Below are 15806 nucleotides of genomic sequence, written 5' to 3' on the forward strand. Positions count from 1 at the left end.
CCCTTCCCAAAAGGAGTACTTCCAAGGGCAAGGGAAGGGACTTCTGGTGGCAAAGGTCAGAGGTTAGGGGCGGGACTTCCAGTCCCAAGATGGCGACTAGGGAGTGGGGCTACCCTTTTGGCCCTCAGCAGCTCACCAAAATTCATGAAGCAGTCCTCCAGCCGAAATAATTGCCTGCCCCTGTTATAGAGCATCTTGACAGTGCATCCATTGCTTTACTGAAAGTTATTTCTACACCTGAGTTAATGTTTTCAACTAGATTGAAAAACAATCTTCAGGACTGTGAAATAGGAGCTGCATTACCAGGGAAGCTAACTGACAGGAGGAGTGAGGGTCATTAACACCTCTAGAATGAAGCAGGTAGATTATAATGAGAGAAATCAAATGTCTCCCTCACGGCTGCCTGAATAGAAAGGCTGCTGCCATTGCCAATGTTAAATTTTGGGTAAAGCAGCAACCAAGAGGTGCAGCTGTACCACTGCGCCCCACCTCCGAGATCCACCCCTGAAAAGAATTGCTATTTACACAAATCTGTTGGTATGGTGATTATGATCAAAAGTCCAGAAATACTAGTTTTCAGAGCTCAAAGTGGTATCAACAAGGATCAAATGGTATGGCTGCTGCTCCCCACATTGTTCTGGCTGCATCAGCAGTTGGATTGTCTGGATTCCCCTCTTGCCCCCTCACCCTGCATCTCCTGGATTTTGCTGCTTGCCTTTGCCCCAGGGGACAGGGTGGTGCAACATGACACAGCCCAGAGAGCAGAGGGTAAGCCTTGGGCTATGAGGGGAGTCCCTGAGCAGTGCAGAAAGAGGACATCCATACAGCATGTGACCCAGGGCAGCTAGGGCTTATCCTGGTGTGACCAACTGAGCATTCACCCTTGACCACCCTGGATTAATATATGTCAGAGAATGTGTAAGTAGTTAGCTGGGCTACACCCAACTCAGTTTGTTTCAGATGTTTGGGCTTATTTTAATTCTGTAATGTAAGCAAGCAACAGTTTATTGTTAACAAGAATATGAAACATTAGGAGTAAGAGTATAGTCCAGGGGTGGGTAAAATATGGCCCGCGGGTTGAATCCAGCCTGTCAAATGTTTATATTCAGCCCATGGCTGCTCCTCCGAAGGAGAACTGTATCCAGCCTACAGCTGCCTTGGCTTTCAGTGCCTCTTGCCCTTCTCCCTTCCCTGTGTCATAGCCAGCTGCAGCAGTAGCAGCAGCTCTGGCTCCAGTGGCCAGGCAGCCTTTTCCCTCTCCAGCCCGCCCCACCCCCTACACCCAGTGTATGCTCCAAGGCAGAGGGTGCTGAACTCCTGGCCAGGCTTCTGCCCAGCAAGGCTGTCTGTTTGCAGCTTCAACTCTGCGGCCATTCACAGACCAGACAGCCCAGCCCCCAGAGAGAGATAAAGCATAGGTATGGCTCTTCCTGCTGGCAGGGGAGGGGACTCAGGGGGAAGAGGGCCAGGACCTGCAAGTTATCTGGACCTTGCCGAGCCAAGCTGATGCCTGATAGTGGTGCAGGTACTGCTAACACAGTACCACGCTGTGTTTCCATGCATCACTTTGGGCCATGCCACTTCAGTGCAGCTGGAGCAGCTGGGGTGGCTCCAGCCTGACCCTGAGTACCCAGCATGTAGCCAGGTTGGGCAGGAGCCATGCTAACCATTACAGCTGTGCCCACATGGCCTGAAGTGGTACATGGGAACACAGCATGGCACCGACCTGGCCCAGATTAGCTGCATGCCAGAGAGAAGGGGGTCATGGCACCAGCCTGGTCAGGCCCAAATAATCCATGGCTCCAGGTCCCATTCTCCCTGCACCCTCTTCCCTGCCCTGAGTCCCTGGCATGCAGCTAGGCCAGGCCAGTGCCACAGTGTGTTTCTGTCCCCATTTCAGGGCCCATGGGTGCTGCTGGAGCAACTGGCATGGCTCCTGCCTGACACAGCCACATGCTGGGGATTCAGGGCAGGAGAAGGGGTACAGGAAGAGCTGCAGGGTGTGTGTGTGTGTGTGCATGTGTGTGTGCATGTGTGTGTGTGTCCCTCAACAGCCTACCAAAACCTGTTAAGTGGCCCTTCAGATCAAATAATTGTCTACCCCCGTTACAATCCCTGATGAAATGAGACATATGTTGTAACCAACTACAAGGCAACATGTTTCAGTTTGTTCATACAAAATATATAAATGCATGTGACTTTAGGAAGTTGATCTTCCTTTTTGTCATATTACTTATTATGACCAAAGCTGTTGCCTAGAAATACCAGGAACAGATTCTCAATATTTTGATTTTCAAAAAAATGGCATTTAACAGCTGAATAATGGATTTCTTCTTTAAGACAGCTTGTTACATTTACTCCCTGGCTTCTGCTAACTCAGGGGCGGGCAAAACATGGCCTGTGGGCCAGATGCATCCCACCAACTGATTTCATTGTCTTATGGGTGCCCACAGATTAATTGTACCCCACCCAGCCCACACACTTAGCTTCCACCTTCCTGTACAGGAGGGCCTTTGGCAGGCATGCACAGCTTCCAGGCAGGGCTGATGCCGCCACTGCTGCAGCTGCCAGGGAACTTGCTAAGCTTCCTCAGCCTCCAACAGTTCCTCCTTGTCTCCCTGCTGCAGCACTTGCTCCAGGCAGCAGGTAGGGAAGCAGCAGCTGGGGGGCAGAAGCTGCAGCTGGGGGGGAGCACAGAGCATGGGGCTGTGGCAGGCAGGAGCACAAAGCCAAGAGCCCATACCTAGCGGGGTGGTGGGAGCATGAAGCTTGGGTGGGCAGGGTGTGGGTGTGTGGGGTGGGAAGGAGGGTGGGGCATGTAGGAACCTCCCCACCCAGTCCCCCCATGGTGTACAACCTCCACCAGCAACATCAGCAGCAGGTGGAAGGCCTTCAGGGGTGTGGCCCATGCAGGGTGGCTTGTAGCTCCAGCTAATTATAGGAGCTGCATGCGGTGGCATGGAGTGGACCCAGGCAGGTCCACTTCTATTGCATGGGGCTCCCCATGACTCATGCGCAGCATCTGGCGCTCATTTGCCACCAGGGGAAGCCCTGCACAATGGAGCCAGCTGCATTCCCTCCCACATGTGCAGCGGCTGGGAAGCAGGGGCAGGGTTCCCTGCCATTTCCAGTGCAGTCCCAGCAGCTGTACATGGTGGCAGGGAGTGGGGAAGGCAGCCAGCTCCATCATGCATACAGGGCTTCCTCCCGGTGGTGCGCAAGTGCCAGAAACTGCATATGAGCCCTGTGCTATAGAGGTGGGCTAGCCTGACTCTGCTCCTTGCCACCACGTGCAGCTCCTGGAACCAGCCAGAACTGCATGCTACCAGGCAAGAGTGCCTGCGCAGGCCACAAACACACTGTGGCTCACCCTCTGCTGCTGGTGTTGACAGCAAGGGCTGTGCTCTGGGGGGGTAGGTATGTGGGAGGTCCCCACACCCTCTCATCCTTCCTTATACCCTACAATCCTCACACACACCCACACTCTGCCTACACCCCCCACAACCCTCTGATGTATACATACACCCACAACATACCCTACAGCCCATACACACAGCCACATCCTCTCATAAACCCCACATACTCTGCACCATATACACTCCCGACACGCAATATATAAGAGTAAGACTTTATTTTTAAGCTGTTGTGCAATCACCTCTATATGCACTACACAAACAGACATAAATCAGTACAAAAATATTTTTTGAAATAAAATTAAACTATGTTATGGTAGGTGTTTGATTTTTAGTGTATGATTTGGTTTCTTTCCAGTTCCAAGATGGCAACCCCCAACCCAAAAGGAGTACTTCCAGGGCCAAGGGGAAGGACTTCCAGTAGCAAAGGTCAGGGGCTAAGGGGCAGAACTTCTGGTCCCAAGATGGTGACCAGGGTTTGGGGCACCTGTCAAGGGGTGGGACTACAATTGTGGCCCTCAACAGCTCACCAAAACTCATTAAGCGGACCTCCAGCCAAAATAATTGCCCACACCTGTGCTTACTCAAGATAGTGAAATTCATTTTGGAGATTTCATTAGCAGAAATTGTTCATGGAATAAAGGTAGGCGGGTGCAAACTTACTGCATATTGATTATGGAGTTGGCCACACTGTGTTAAATGGGCAGAGCTTTCCTGGAACGGAGTTGGGCAAAGCAGGCCATCTACAAGGAATGTATATCAGTCATGCACCTCTGGATCCTCAGCCTGACCTTTAAAACTTCCTTTTTTCATCAGAACCCTGAAGACAGTGACCCTGAAGAACCTATTCATTACCTCTTTTGGGATGAGTCTCCCCTCTAAGCAGATAATCCCAGAAAGCCCAAAGGGATTCAGTTTTCATTCTTACCATATACCTGCAGCTATTGTTTAGATTAGGGTTGGACAGGCAGCACAGTGGCCGGTAGGGCAAGGAGAAGAAAGCTGAGCAGCAGATCAGCTAGAGGAAAGGGATGAGAGTGACAGTCGAGGATGTGGGGTGAATGTGTGGCATACCTGCCAAAAGGGTTTGGCTCCCACTTCAAAATTACCTCCCTTTTCTCAAGTGTTGTTTATTCATTTCTGTCAAATAGATCCTAGGGGATGTTGTCAGGGACTTGGCCATCTCCTGAATGATACTTCTTCTGTGGAGTGTCTGAGGGGACAATTCTGTCATCTCACCTAGTTAATGTGTAAAGGAGGCTCTAAAGGAGTGTCACGGCGCGGAGACCTAGGAGTGGCCATGATGTCTCTAGCACCCCCTACCGTGCCACATAGGCGATTCAGCACCCTCTATCTCGCCTGCCATGTCTTGGTGTTATATAGTTTTATGATGGAGGCTGCCTTTACTGTCCCCTTTGAAATGGTGCTAAGTATATCCCGTCCCCTATCCTGGATGTACTGACCTGGCACACCCCAGTCTTATGGGCTATGCGTACCTCCAACCTCCCCTTTAGCACGCCCCAAGCCTCGCAGATGTACCGGACATTATCTGGTCAGACTCTTATATGCGCCCTCCACTGGCGCCCCTGGGCTCATCACGCAACCAGCACCCCTCCACCAGCACCCCGGGCTCGTCACGCAACCGGCACCCCTCTATCCGTTAGCCCTCTCGGGCCTATTAACTATATCTGCCCCCCCTCCTGGGGTCCATACAATATACTCACCCCTCCTGGGGCCCCTCCACGTACAGACGGTGCCCCACTGGGGCCTGTCCCTCCACACACTCGCCCTCTCCAAGCTCTCTATAATCGCGGACTCGCCCTCTCCGGGCTCATCTCTATAGTAGCACCCTACCCTGGGCTTCTCTTCCTGTGTGCCCCTTGCTTAGGTCCAACACAAGCCCCTCGGGCTGCTCACTGGTGCTCCTTGCAAGTGGGTCGCAGGTGGCCCTAGCCGTGCCTGGCCCCCACAATCCTCATTGCCCCTTCTCAGGGCTGGGGTAGTGCACCCCAAACTACAGTGCCCTCGCCGGCACTTTGCCCCTATTCAGGGCTGGGGTAGTACACCCCTACTACGGTGTCCTAGTGGGCACCAGAGTCCCCACCACTGTGGAGCCCCTCTGGGACTCTTCCCAATTGGGGCTCAGGCGGCCCTAGCCTTACCTGGCCCCCTCGACCCCTTTCTCTGGGTCCTGCCCCACTAGGGCTTCTACCTACGCCCACGCTGGGCTTCATCTCACTAAACGTGCCCTCCCTGAGCTCCTCAATCTGTTCACCCCTCCTGGGGCTGGGGTCTAGATGCCCCACAATACAGCACCCCTCTCTGGCGCTGGGAGCACCCCCACCTCCCTGGGGAGCTCCTGATGAGGCCTCCTCCACCCCTACAGCCTCGCCCGGTCCTCCGGTATAACAATAACTAAACAGAACCGTAAGCCAGCCGGCTGTAACACAACAATAAGCCTCCTGGCTATAACATAGGATCTAGGCCCACCTGGCTCTCTCGCAAAGGCCTCCCAGTCAGGGTTCTCTCCACCCTTACCATGATGCAGCCCCTTGGGTGTTCAGGCTGCACCACACATCTCTGCTCAGCTTGGCTCTCTTGCAGAGCTCCTGCACCTCAGACTGCCAGAAGGGAACCGCTGCTAGGCTTTGGCCTGGGCTGTTTATAAAGGCCCGAACCTGCCCCCTTCTGGTCACGTGACCAGCCTGGCTGCTCCGGCAACCAACACCTGTGCTGTCTCAGGGAGCTTCAGCAGCCCTTATTCCTTAATAGGAACAGGGCACCCAAGTGCTCCAGAATCCCTCAGTCCCACCCACCCTTCCTCTCTCCCTGCGCTCAGCCTGTTGCAAATGATTAATGCCTCTGAGGAAAGACAAAAATGAGCTTGAAATAAAACTGGCTGGCTGGGGAATATTCTATGGCTGTTTGTCCCTGATATGAAACCTATATGCCCATTTTTTGTCAAGGAGTTTTGTAACCCAAGGGTGCTTCTTAATTCCCCACTGTATCTAAAGTAGCCGTGTCATTCTTTATCACTCATACTTAGTCCACTTGAGTCATGGTGGCCACCCAACTTTAAAGTTTCTCTGTGTTTTGTTCTGTAATGGAAATGAAATATTTATTGCATTGATGTTGGTTTTATATATAGCTTATTAAATATGTGGTAAAGATTTTGTAAAGGATTATAGCTTCAGGGTACATTAAATTATGTAGGAGTTTCACTAGGTTTCTCACAGCTCATTGTGTTGAAAACTTTAAATGATGGCAATTTAATCTGTTGAAATAAAATTTGGAGAGCCATCGCTGAGGACAGGACAGAGTGGGAAGTAAATATCATATTTACTCAAGTACAAGATGAGGTTTCCCTACCAATCAGCATGGGGAAAAAAGCCTCCTGTATTACATCTGCATACAAGGAAACCTCATTAAATACATTATATATCATTAAACTTCTGCCAAAAGCAGCAGTTGCTAATGGAAACCAACTATGAAGTTATTAACTGCAGCCAATGCTGAACATTACTATAAAACAGATTGCCCATGTTGGGGAGACATGTTGATGGGAACCTTCCTCAACACCAACTCTTTTTAAAGTCACAGTGAGCCACTAAATTGAATATATTTTGATTTCCTCTTCATTCCTACAGGTGAACTGTGCCTATTTTCCCCATTTCTAATGATTACTGTTTCTTCACCAGCCTTAAACATCTAGCCAACCTCACCAAACAGAGCCCTAAACAATTCACCCAGAATCCCTCAGTCCCACCCACCCTTCCTCTCTCCCTGCGCTCAGCCTGTTGCAAATGATTAATGTGGTCCTACCCTCCATGAGGTGGAGCTGGACCAGGTTGCCCTGTGCCTCATCTGCATATAAATTTTTGGAGGATCCCAGGACTCATGACAAGAAAACCAAGATCCAGTCCTGAGTGGGGAACTAATTAGCACATGGATCCTTTCTGGGGGTTATCTTGAGTACACACGCATACTGAACAATGCTTAGTTATAGGGTCACCCTGGTTTTAAATGCTGTTGACTCTGCTGGGGCTGAGCCCAAAGATCTATGTGGTAAATTGCAAGCCTTTTGTTTTGGACTAATATCATGCATAGTTTGTACTATATATAAGTAGGTGCAAAAATACTGCTTAAACGTGTGTTTATGGAGTACCTATGCTAAATCTTGCAGCAATTTCAAAAAGGTAAAATGCATCAATTCTGGGTAAGTAAATCTATGGGTACTACATGCAAGTTACTACAGACATTTATTTCAAGTTCCTTGTTTTCACATTTGCCCCTCACTTGCATGTACTCAGGGAGAGCAGGTTTTAACAACAAGCAGCAGGGGAAGGGGCTGCAGAGGGAAGAAGATAGGGGAGGGGACAGATGGCAAGCGAGTTACTTCACCCCCAGCTTTATTTTCCCTGTCGTGGCTGTGGAAGGGGGACAAATTCAAGGCAAACCTCCAATAATTAGAATGTATACTTGGAAAATTATAACAAATGTATACCTTTTTCATATGTAGAGTTGAATTATTGGGGGGGTTGTGTTATATTCAGGGTTGTCTTATATTCAGGTAAATACAGTATTTCACTGAAAAAAAGGGTTTGTCCCTTCTATTGACAGCTATCATATATGAATATAGTATCATATCAGCTGGTTATAAGAAAGTTTGTCTTTTAAATTAAATTTATAGTAACTAAAGAGTCCTGTGTGTCTGACTGTCAAATTTTAATTCTTATTTTTCAGTTTAGTAACATCACAGTCTTGAATTGATGAACTTATAATTTTCAGCTTGCCTATGTTCTGGTTTTCCTACAGGTCTGAATGTAGTAACTGTGAGGTTGGAGAGCAGTGCGGTATAATTATGCATGGCAATGCAGTCACTTTCTGTGAGCCATATGGTCCAAGAGAATTGGTAAGTGGATGTTGGCTAATTTGCATGGGTCATGGGACTCCAGGTTTTGAATTCAGACCTCATCAACAGCAGACATGTTGATGTGCTTTGAAAACTTGGTCTTCAACAGAGAGGTTTAATAATCAAGGATCCTGGTTTTCCTTGTTTAAAAATCACAGGTTTTCTGATTGAAATTTTCCAAAATCCACCTTTTTCCATGATTAAAATGAAACGCCACTATATATGTAGGTATCAGTTGAACACAATGTTTTATTCATATATTTACAATTTTAAAGCAGTTTGGAAGCCTACCAGTGCCTCTATCACTATAATAAAATACATTCTAAAAAGCTATAAATTTTGGCATTTGATTTTGGGGTTTTTTTATCATGGAAAATCAGAGCTTCCTCTGCCCCCTTGACTCACCAGGACATGAGTACAGTTGCAGCTGTCCCCCCTGCTGCTTAAGGCACCGAGCAGCCCTGATATGCCAGTGCCCTGCCCAAGTCATTGACCCTCACTCCCTACCCACAGCCTCCCCAGCCCTGTTGATGCTCCTCACTCCCCTCCCACAGCCCCCTGGCCCTGCCGGTGCCCCTCACTCGCCAGCCACAGCCCCCTTGGCCCTGCTTGTGCCCCTCACTTACTATATACAGCCCCCTGGGGCTTTCTGGTGCCCCTCCCTCCCCACCCAAAGCCCCCCTATCCTCCCTCATCCTTGCCAGAGGGGATCCCCTGCTGCCAGGGCTATGGAGTCAGAGACCCAGGTCTGCAGCCCCTGCCGCCTGCAGCGGTACCTGAGCCCCAGCTGCCATGCATGGGAGGTAGCGACTGCTGCAGCACAGGGGAGTGCAGAGTCTAGCTCCCCCTCCCACAGAGGTGGCACAGCCAGAACAGAGCCTGAGGAGGGGTGGGGGGAGGAGATGCAGGCTGCCTACTGCAGGCTTGGGACTCTCTGCCCTGCTGCCTTCCCCCCAGGGCCTCCGGGGCCCAGCAGGCAATACCTCCTGTGGCGAGCCAGAGCAGGACCATGTGGGAAAGCTCAGTGCTGCTGCCATGAGCCCAGTGCCTCCATAGCAAGGCACCCCCTGCCTGCCCAGCAGCAGTGAGCAAACTGATTCTGGCCATTGATGTCTCAGTGTGTGTATGAGGAGATAATGTATTTACCTGGCTCACAGTAGTGTTAATGCTTATAGCAGCTTTAATTAAAGGCTTGCTAAATATTATATGAGGACAAAGACTACTAGGCAATTGATTGATTTATATCTATTTGGCATAATAATCAAAAGTATAAGTTTGGAATTGCATGGTAGTGCTAGTTAACCACAGGGTTGTGTAACACCTTTTGCCGCTTTATAATTGCTTAATAATTTCTAAATGACAGATTTTTAGAGCCAGAACAATAAATTAAGCCAGATATTTGGGTATCTGGCTGACTGAATATCTGTATGCAGAGAAAGGTATTTAGCCATGTTAATTTGAAGTCAGGTAGAAGGCAGGGTAGACTGGCACCTTATAGATTAACTAAATCAGAGAGTCATGACCAATGTAGATCTGGTTCTAAATGACTTGTCCAAAATCGTTAAGACAGCTAGCACCATAATTAAGACTAGGTTAATGGGAGGAAGAACACTAAGTAGGAACTCAATACCTTTATGAATGGGATTATATAACAGTTGTCTGCATAGTTATATAACATAGTTAGACCTGATGATCCAGGAAGTATCTTTTGGTCCTATGCTTTTCTATGCTTTTGTTCTTAGTACCAATTTGTTTCTTTTTCCCAGTCTGAGCCAGGACCAACTGTAGATTTTCAAACCTCCTGATATGTATATTAAGTTTCTACCAAATTCTTTTTTTCTTATGCCTTTTATCCAATTTTCCTACTACTTGAGTCCTATTTTCCTATCCACAGCAGATCGAGGCTTTGTTTCTCATTCCTTTTGTTTAGATCCCCATCTCCCTGAATAATCAGACTTTCTCTGTCCTCCCCAGGCTATTCTTTTATCTTGTCACCCTCAGTCATGGCTGCTGAAATCTCTGCTCTCATCTCCATCTCAGAGTAAATTTCATTATTGGTTTGAGATACTTGAACAAAAAAAGCTGAATTTGCAAAATGAAAAAAACCAAACAAACACCACCAGCTGATCTGACAGCCATGGTTTGCTTCCTTGACCTCCCCTGCTACCTCTGATTCCTGTGTGCAGCAACTGAGTGTACCTGTCTCATGCTCTGGATGGAAATTTTTAATGCCAAATCCAACATATTGGTTGTTGAAAAATTACCAGTAGAGGAATCCTGGAAAGACTTATAGCTCCCATGATGCTGTAAGCAGAAAAAAAAAATGTTCTTTTAAAATTCCTCAGCATCAAAGAAAATAAAGGCTTTTCTCCACCTGCAACCCCCAATTCTTGAAGGCTTGATTAGCATCATTAATGTACAAAGTTTGTAACAACCTGTATTAACATAGTTCTTAAGCAATTAGAAAGATTTAGTTATCAAAAAGCATAAGTCAATTAATTTAACACAGTCTAATTTAATTCTGCATGAATACCTTTTCTGTAATTGATACATTTAATTTGTTAAAACATATGAGCTACAGAACATTGATAAATTGAAGGATTTCTTGTTGAAATTAGAACTCACGCAACAGAATTAATTGAATGTAAACTAAAATAATAGCTACTCATAACTCAACTCAGAAAGCACTTTATTTAGCACGATAAATGTGATATCCAGTATTGAAACTGATCCTAACAAAAAGGGTGCAAAGAGTTAAGTGTTTAAAAGTTATTATTTAAGTTATAGTTTAAACCCCTGAGTTTTAAATTTTATGCAAGTATGGCTGCTTTACTTTTGTTGAGAGAGACCGGTTTGCTCATTAGGAAGATCTGAGAGGGAAAGGTGTATTTTCAGTACAGGTTTTGTACACATAGGGCACATATTTGTTCTCCTGCAATTTCATATGGTCCTGTAGCTTTATTGTTTTTCATTTGGTTGATAACTATTCGTACTTCTGACTTAAGAATTTCAAACCATCCATGTTCTTCTTAATAGATTGATAGATTCTTCTTATTGCCCCAGAGTTTTTTGCTCCCGGGTGCTCCCTTTGAACATGTGTCCAGGTACAAAAAACTCTGGAGCATATTGCTCTGGAGTTTTTTCCTGCATAGCACATGGAACCCAGTCTGAGCAGCCTGGGATGGTCAGCCTGCCAGCCCAGGGCTGCTCATAACAGGCTCTACGTGCTGTGGAAGGGCTGGCTGTGGCACATGGATACTTCAACAACAGGGGCTGCCTGCTGGCTGCCCCACAATGAAGCACCTTGTGCCCCAGCCAGCCAGGGCAGTGTCTACACATACACTGCAAAAAACTCTGCCGCAGGGTATTACTCATATTTTTAAGTATTAGCCTGCTGCAACGTTTATTAGTTGTGTACCCTAACAGCAGTGCATGTGTAGACTCTGAGACATTTACTATGTAAGTATGTAGTTAATTAGTCAACTGTGCAGAAAACATCTCATGTAGACACACCAACTGCACAAGATTTTTGGAATCTATCTTGTTAAATCCTTCTTAAGCCACATTTACACCACAACAATAGTATGTCCCAACCAGGATGGCCCCAAGCACTCTTGGGCCACCTATTTCACCATGGATATTCTAAGCCTACAAATATGTCGGTGAGGCATATCTGGAAATGAGATCTCAAGAGGGGTGTGTCTAACAGCACTTCCGGACATGGAGCGTGCCTACGGGAGCAGGGGTGAGTGCATATTTTGGGCCATTCCAGCTGAGGCATCCTGTTGCTGCTACAGCATAGATATACCCTGTGCTCATAGATTATTACCTGCCATAATATATTTTTGGAATCCTCCTGAAAGGCACATAGTCTTTTACATGGGTGTAGGTTGTAGCCATGTTGGTCTAAGGACATAGGCAGACAATGTTCTTTGGGTGAATCTGATATCTTTTATTAGACCAACTTAAACAGCTGGAAAAAGTCTTCCAACTATTTAAGTTAGTCTAATAAAAGCTATCAGATTCACCCAAAGAACATTCTCTGACGTAGTCTTTTATGAGCTTCTCTACTATGCATTTTGACTAAGATTATATTATAGTGTGCCTTGTGAATGTAGCATGCAAAACAAAACACTGCCCAGCATACTTGCTTTTCTTAGGGAAGAGAATGAAAGAACAAAAAGGAATGACAGATGTTAGTCACTTTTCTTATGGTACTACTGGAAGTTGCTCAGTGCAACAGGGATAAACACTATATAAGAATATACATAGACTAGACTAGACTAGGTTCTCAAATGTGTTCTGTTCTCAGGCCTCTGTCTGTTTCAAAGTCTCTTTAGGAATTTCTTGCTAACCGCTGCTGTAGTAGTCACTATTTTGGACAGGCCTAACCCATGATCTTTGATTCTAATCTTCATTCCACTTAAGGGGGCAGATGATCAGATGTACAGATGAATGATATGACCAAAACTGTATCCAAGCACCGACCTATGTTCTGTGTTAAATCAGATACTTGTCTGGCATTTTTTAAGACTACATGTAGACTTGATCAGTAAAGAGGTAGGAGGATCTGTTTTGAATTTAGGGCATGCACCAGGTGAAAGAAATGCCTCAAAATATTTTTCACTTTCTTGATACCTTCAAATCTGTTGTCTCCATATTCCGATTTTCTGGTCCTACTGAAAGATCTTTTATTATAGGCCAAAGCACATGCTCCGATTATCCACTTAGAGAAATTCTCAAGAGAGAGAAAAAGTCTATGCAGGTCACTGAGCAATACCAGTTGCTCTGCAGAGGCCTGAAAAGCATTCAGAGAGTATTCAAGTTCAGAATCAGCTCTGCTTCTGTATCATTACACTGATTAGCTATCAGAGGAAAATGTGGAAACTCAAACATAAGTGAGAAATAGGATTTACCTTATGTCTCTCATACCAATACATGTTTTTCAAAAAACATTGATTAATTCAAGAAGGCATACATGCCTAATAATGAAAGAGCTCATGTTTGCATTTTATTCCTCAGGGAAATCATAGGCAAAATGTCTTGTTCATCCTTACAAACTATCCTCAAAACTATCTTTCTAATTCTGCCAGGGTCACTGGGCACTTAAGAGATGGCACCAATTCAGATTGCTCAGTGTACCAGGCAGGGGAAAACATCCTAGGGTTGCCACGCTGTCCCCTAGAGCCCCCTACCGTGCCAAGTTTGCATTAACGCACCCACGTTCCTCGCCCACCATGTCTTGATCTTATAGAAGTTAAAGGGAGGTTGCCTCTTGTCCTCCTGGTCACAGTTCCTGCTACCCCGATCCTTGTTTATACAATGGGGTTCCAAAGGGGAAGGGCCTGGCCCTTATATAAGGTTGGAGCCAGATGGTTTAGAGTTATGTTTTAGCCAAGGGGCTTGTGTTTTGTTTATTGTTTAACCAGAGGACCAGGTAAGGCTATGAGGGGATAGAGGAGGCCTCACAGGGGAACCACAGCTGCGTGGAGACTCCAGAGAAGCCCCGGAGAGGGGGCAGCAAGAAGCCCTAGTAAGGGGGCTGCGGAAAGCCAGAGCGCCCGTGGGGCACAGTTGTGAGACAAGGCTGCGGAAGCCTGAGTGCCTGTGGGGGCGCGGCTGAGAGACAAGGGCTACAGAGAGGCCAAGCACCAGAGGGCACTGAGAGACAAGCGCCTGTGGGGCTCAGAGAGTGACAAGGACTGCGGCTAAGACCGAACAACGTCTGGTAGATCTGCGAGGCTTGGGGCATGGTTGGAGCCACGCATAGCCCATAAGGCTGGGGTGTTCATCAGTAGCAGGCACCTCAGTGCCCTGCTACGCACCTCCCCCCTCAAGATTCAACTCACCAGGCCTGGTCTTAATTTTCACTTGCAGCCCTTGTCTCGCAGCGCACCCTCTGGCGCTCGGGATCTCCGCAGCCCTTGTCTCACAGCCATGCTCCACAGGCGCTCTGGCTTTCTGCAGCCTTGTCTCATAGTCGCACCCCTGCAGGCACTCAGGCCTCCACAGCCTTGTCTCAGAATCACACCCCACAGGCAGTCTGACTTTCCCCAGCACCCTTTTTGGGTCTTCTTGCTGTCCCCTCTTCAGGGCTTCCCTGGGGTGTCAACTCATTATTCACTCCAGCAGAACTCCATCCCCCTGGACTACCAGCAGGGAACTGCCTGCCTGACCTCAGCCTGGGAGTTATATAAGAGCCAGGCCCTGCCCCTTCCGGTCAGCTGACTTGCCCTGGTTACCCTGGCAACCAGCAGCTGGGCCTCCCTACTAACTGATTCACCAGTAGCAGGCACCTCAGTACCCTGCTACACTCAGCAAGGCTGGCTTTTACTTATGCATTTACTCATTTAGTAAATATTCATTCTCTGTTCGTAAATGCTATTCTTTTTTCCCATGTTGATTTCTACTTCTCTTTCTTGCCTCTTGTTTGATTCTACTGAATCCATTCACCCCAAGAGAGCAATTTCTCATGTTGCACAAACTGGGCCCATCTAAACGTGCATATTAATGTGAAGCAATAAACTCCAGAGCTTATTGCTCCAGGCCTGCCATTTGCAAGTACTTCTGGGACCATAACACATTGAGCCAGGTCAGAGCAGTGGACCCCAGGAGTGAGCCTGCCCACCTGGGGTTGTTCCCCCTGGCTCAACGTGTTGGGGAGGAACTGGCTGGGCACAAAGCTGCTTCAGCACAGGGCTAGCTGACAGGCAGCCCTTGCACTCAAGCACCTTTGTGCCCCCGCCAGCCAGGGCAGTGTCTTCACATGGGGTGCTGCACAGTAGAAACCTCTGCACCAGGATGGTACTTGTATTTACTTGTAGTATCCTGCTGTGGAGTAAATTAATTTACTCCAGCCTAATAGGGGTACACATGCCGGCACATTATGTTTACTGTGAGGCTAATTAGCATATTGCACAATAATATTTCATGTAGATGTGCCCTCTGCTTTCTGAGTTTGATGGAAGAGTTTGGCCTTGAGTTTTCTCTGTAAATTATGCAAACAACCTCGCACAAAAACAGTCATTGTTTTTACTCACAAGATAAGATAGATGTTAGCTTGCCTTTTGTTACATAGGAGCATAGGATTTGGAAGGGACTAGTTGGATGCACCTATACATGCAATTAATGCAAAGCAATAAACTCTGGAGCAGTTTGAGCTGGAGTAAACTACTCTGGGGTACAGCATCTGCATGTGGTCTTGGGAAAGCAGCAATTTGAGCCAGGGGGTGGAGTAGGCCCAGGCTGGTAGGGATTTTGGGGGGGGCAGTTCTAGGCTCCAGGTGGTGGAATGGGGCGACAGAACAGCTGGCTGTGTTGTGAAAGAGTGGAGCTGTGTGGGTAACTAGCAGGCATGAGTCTGGCCCCTGGCTGACTGGGTGCAATTTATGCCCACGGTCAGCATCTACACAGGAGTTTAATTGTAGTTAATTATACAGCCGTAAGATAGTACTGTCCCCAACAGTGCAATCTTACACTGG

General features: G+C 47.4%; 1 protein-coding gene across 1 annotated transcript in view; it reads left to right on the forward strand.

Moving 5' to 3' along the window:
- RELN (reelin) overlaps positions 1 to 15806 on the forward strand; it is a 560682-nt gene that overhangs the window by 276709 nt on the left and 268167 nt on the right. Inside the window, exon 7 of the mRNA XM_019543587.1 lies at positions 8229 to 8325. Within this exon, the coding sequence (XP_019399132.1) occupies positions 8229 to 8325 (97 nt within the window). The remainder of the gene's footprint in view (positions 1 to 8228; positions 8326 to 15806) is intronic.

The sequence above is a fragment of the Crocodylus porosus genome, unplaced genomic scaffold, assembly GCF_001723895.1.
Source record: "Crocodylus porosus isolate Cpor-Errol unplaced genomic scaffold, CroPor_comp1, whole genome shotgun sequence".
NCBI lineage: Eukaryota > Metazoa > Chordata > Crocodylia > Crocodylidae > Crocodylus > Crocodylus porosus.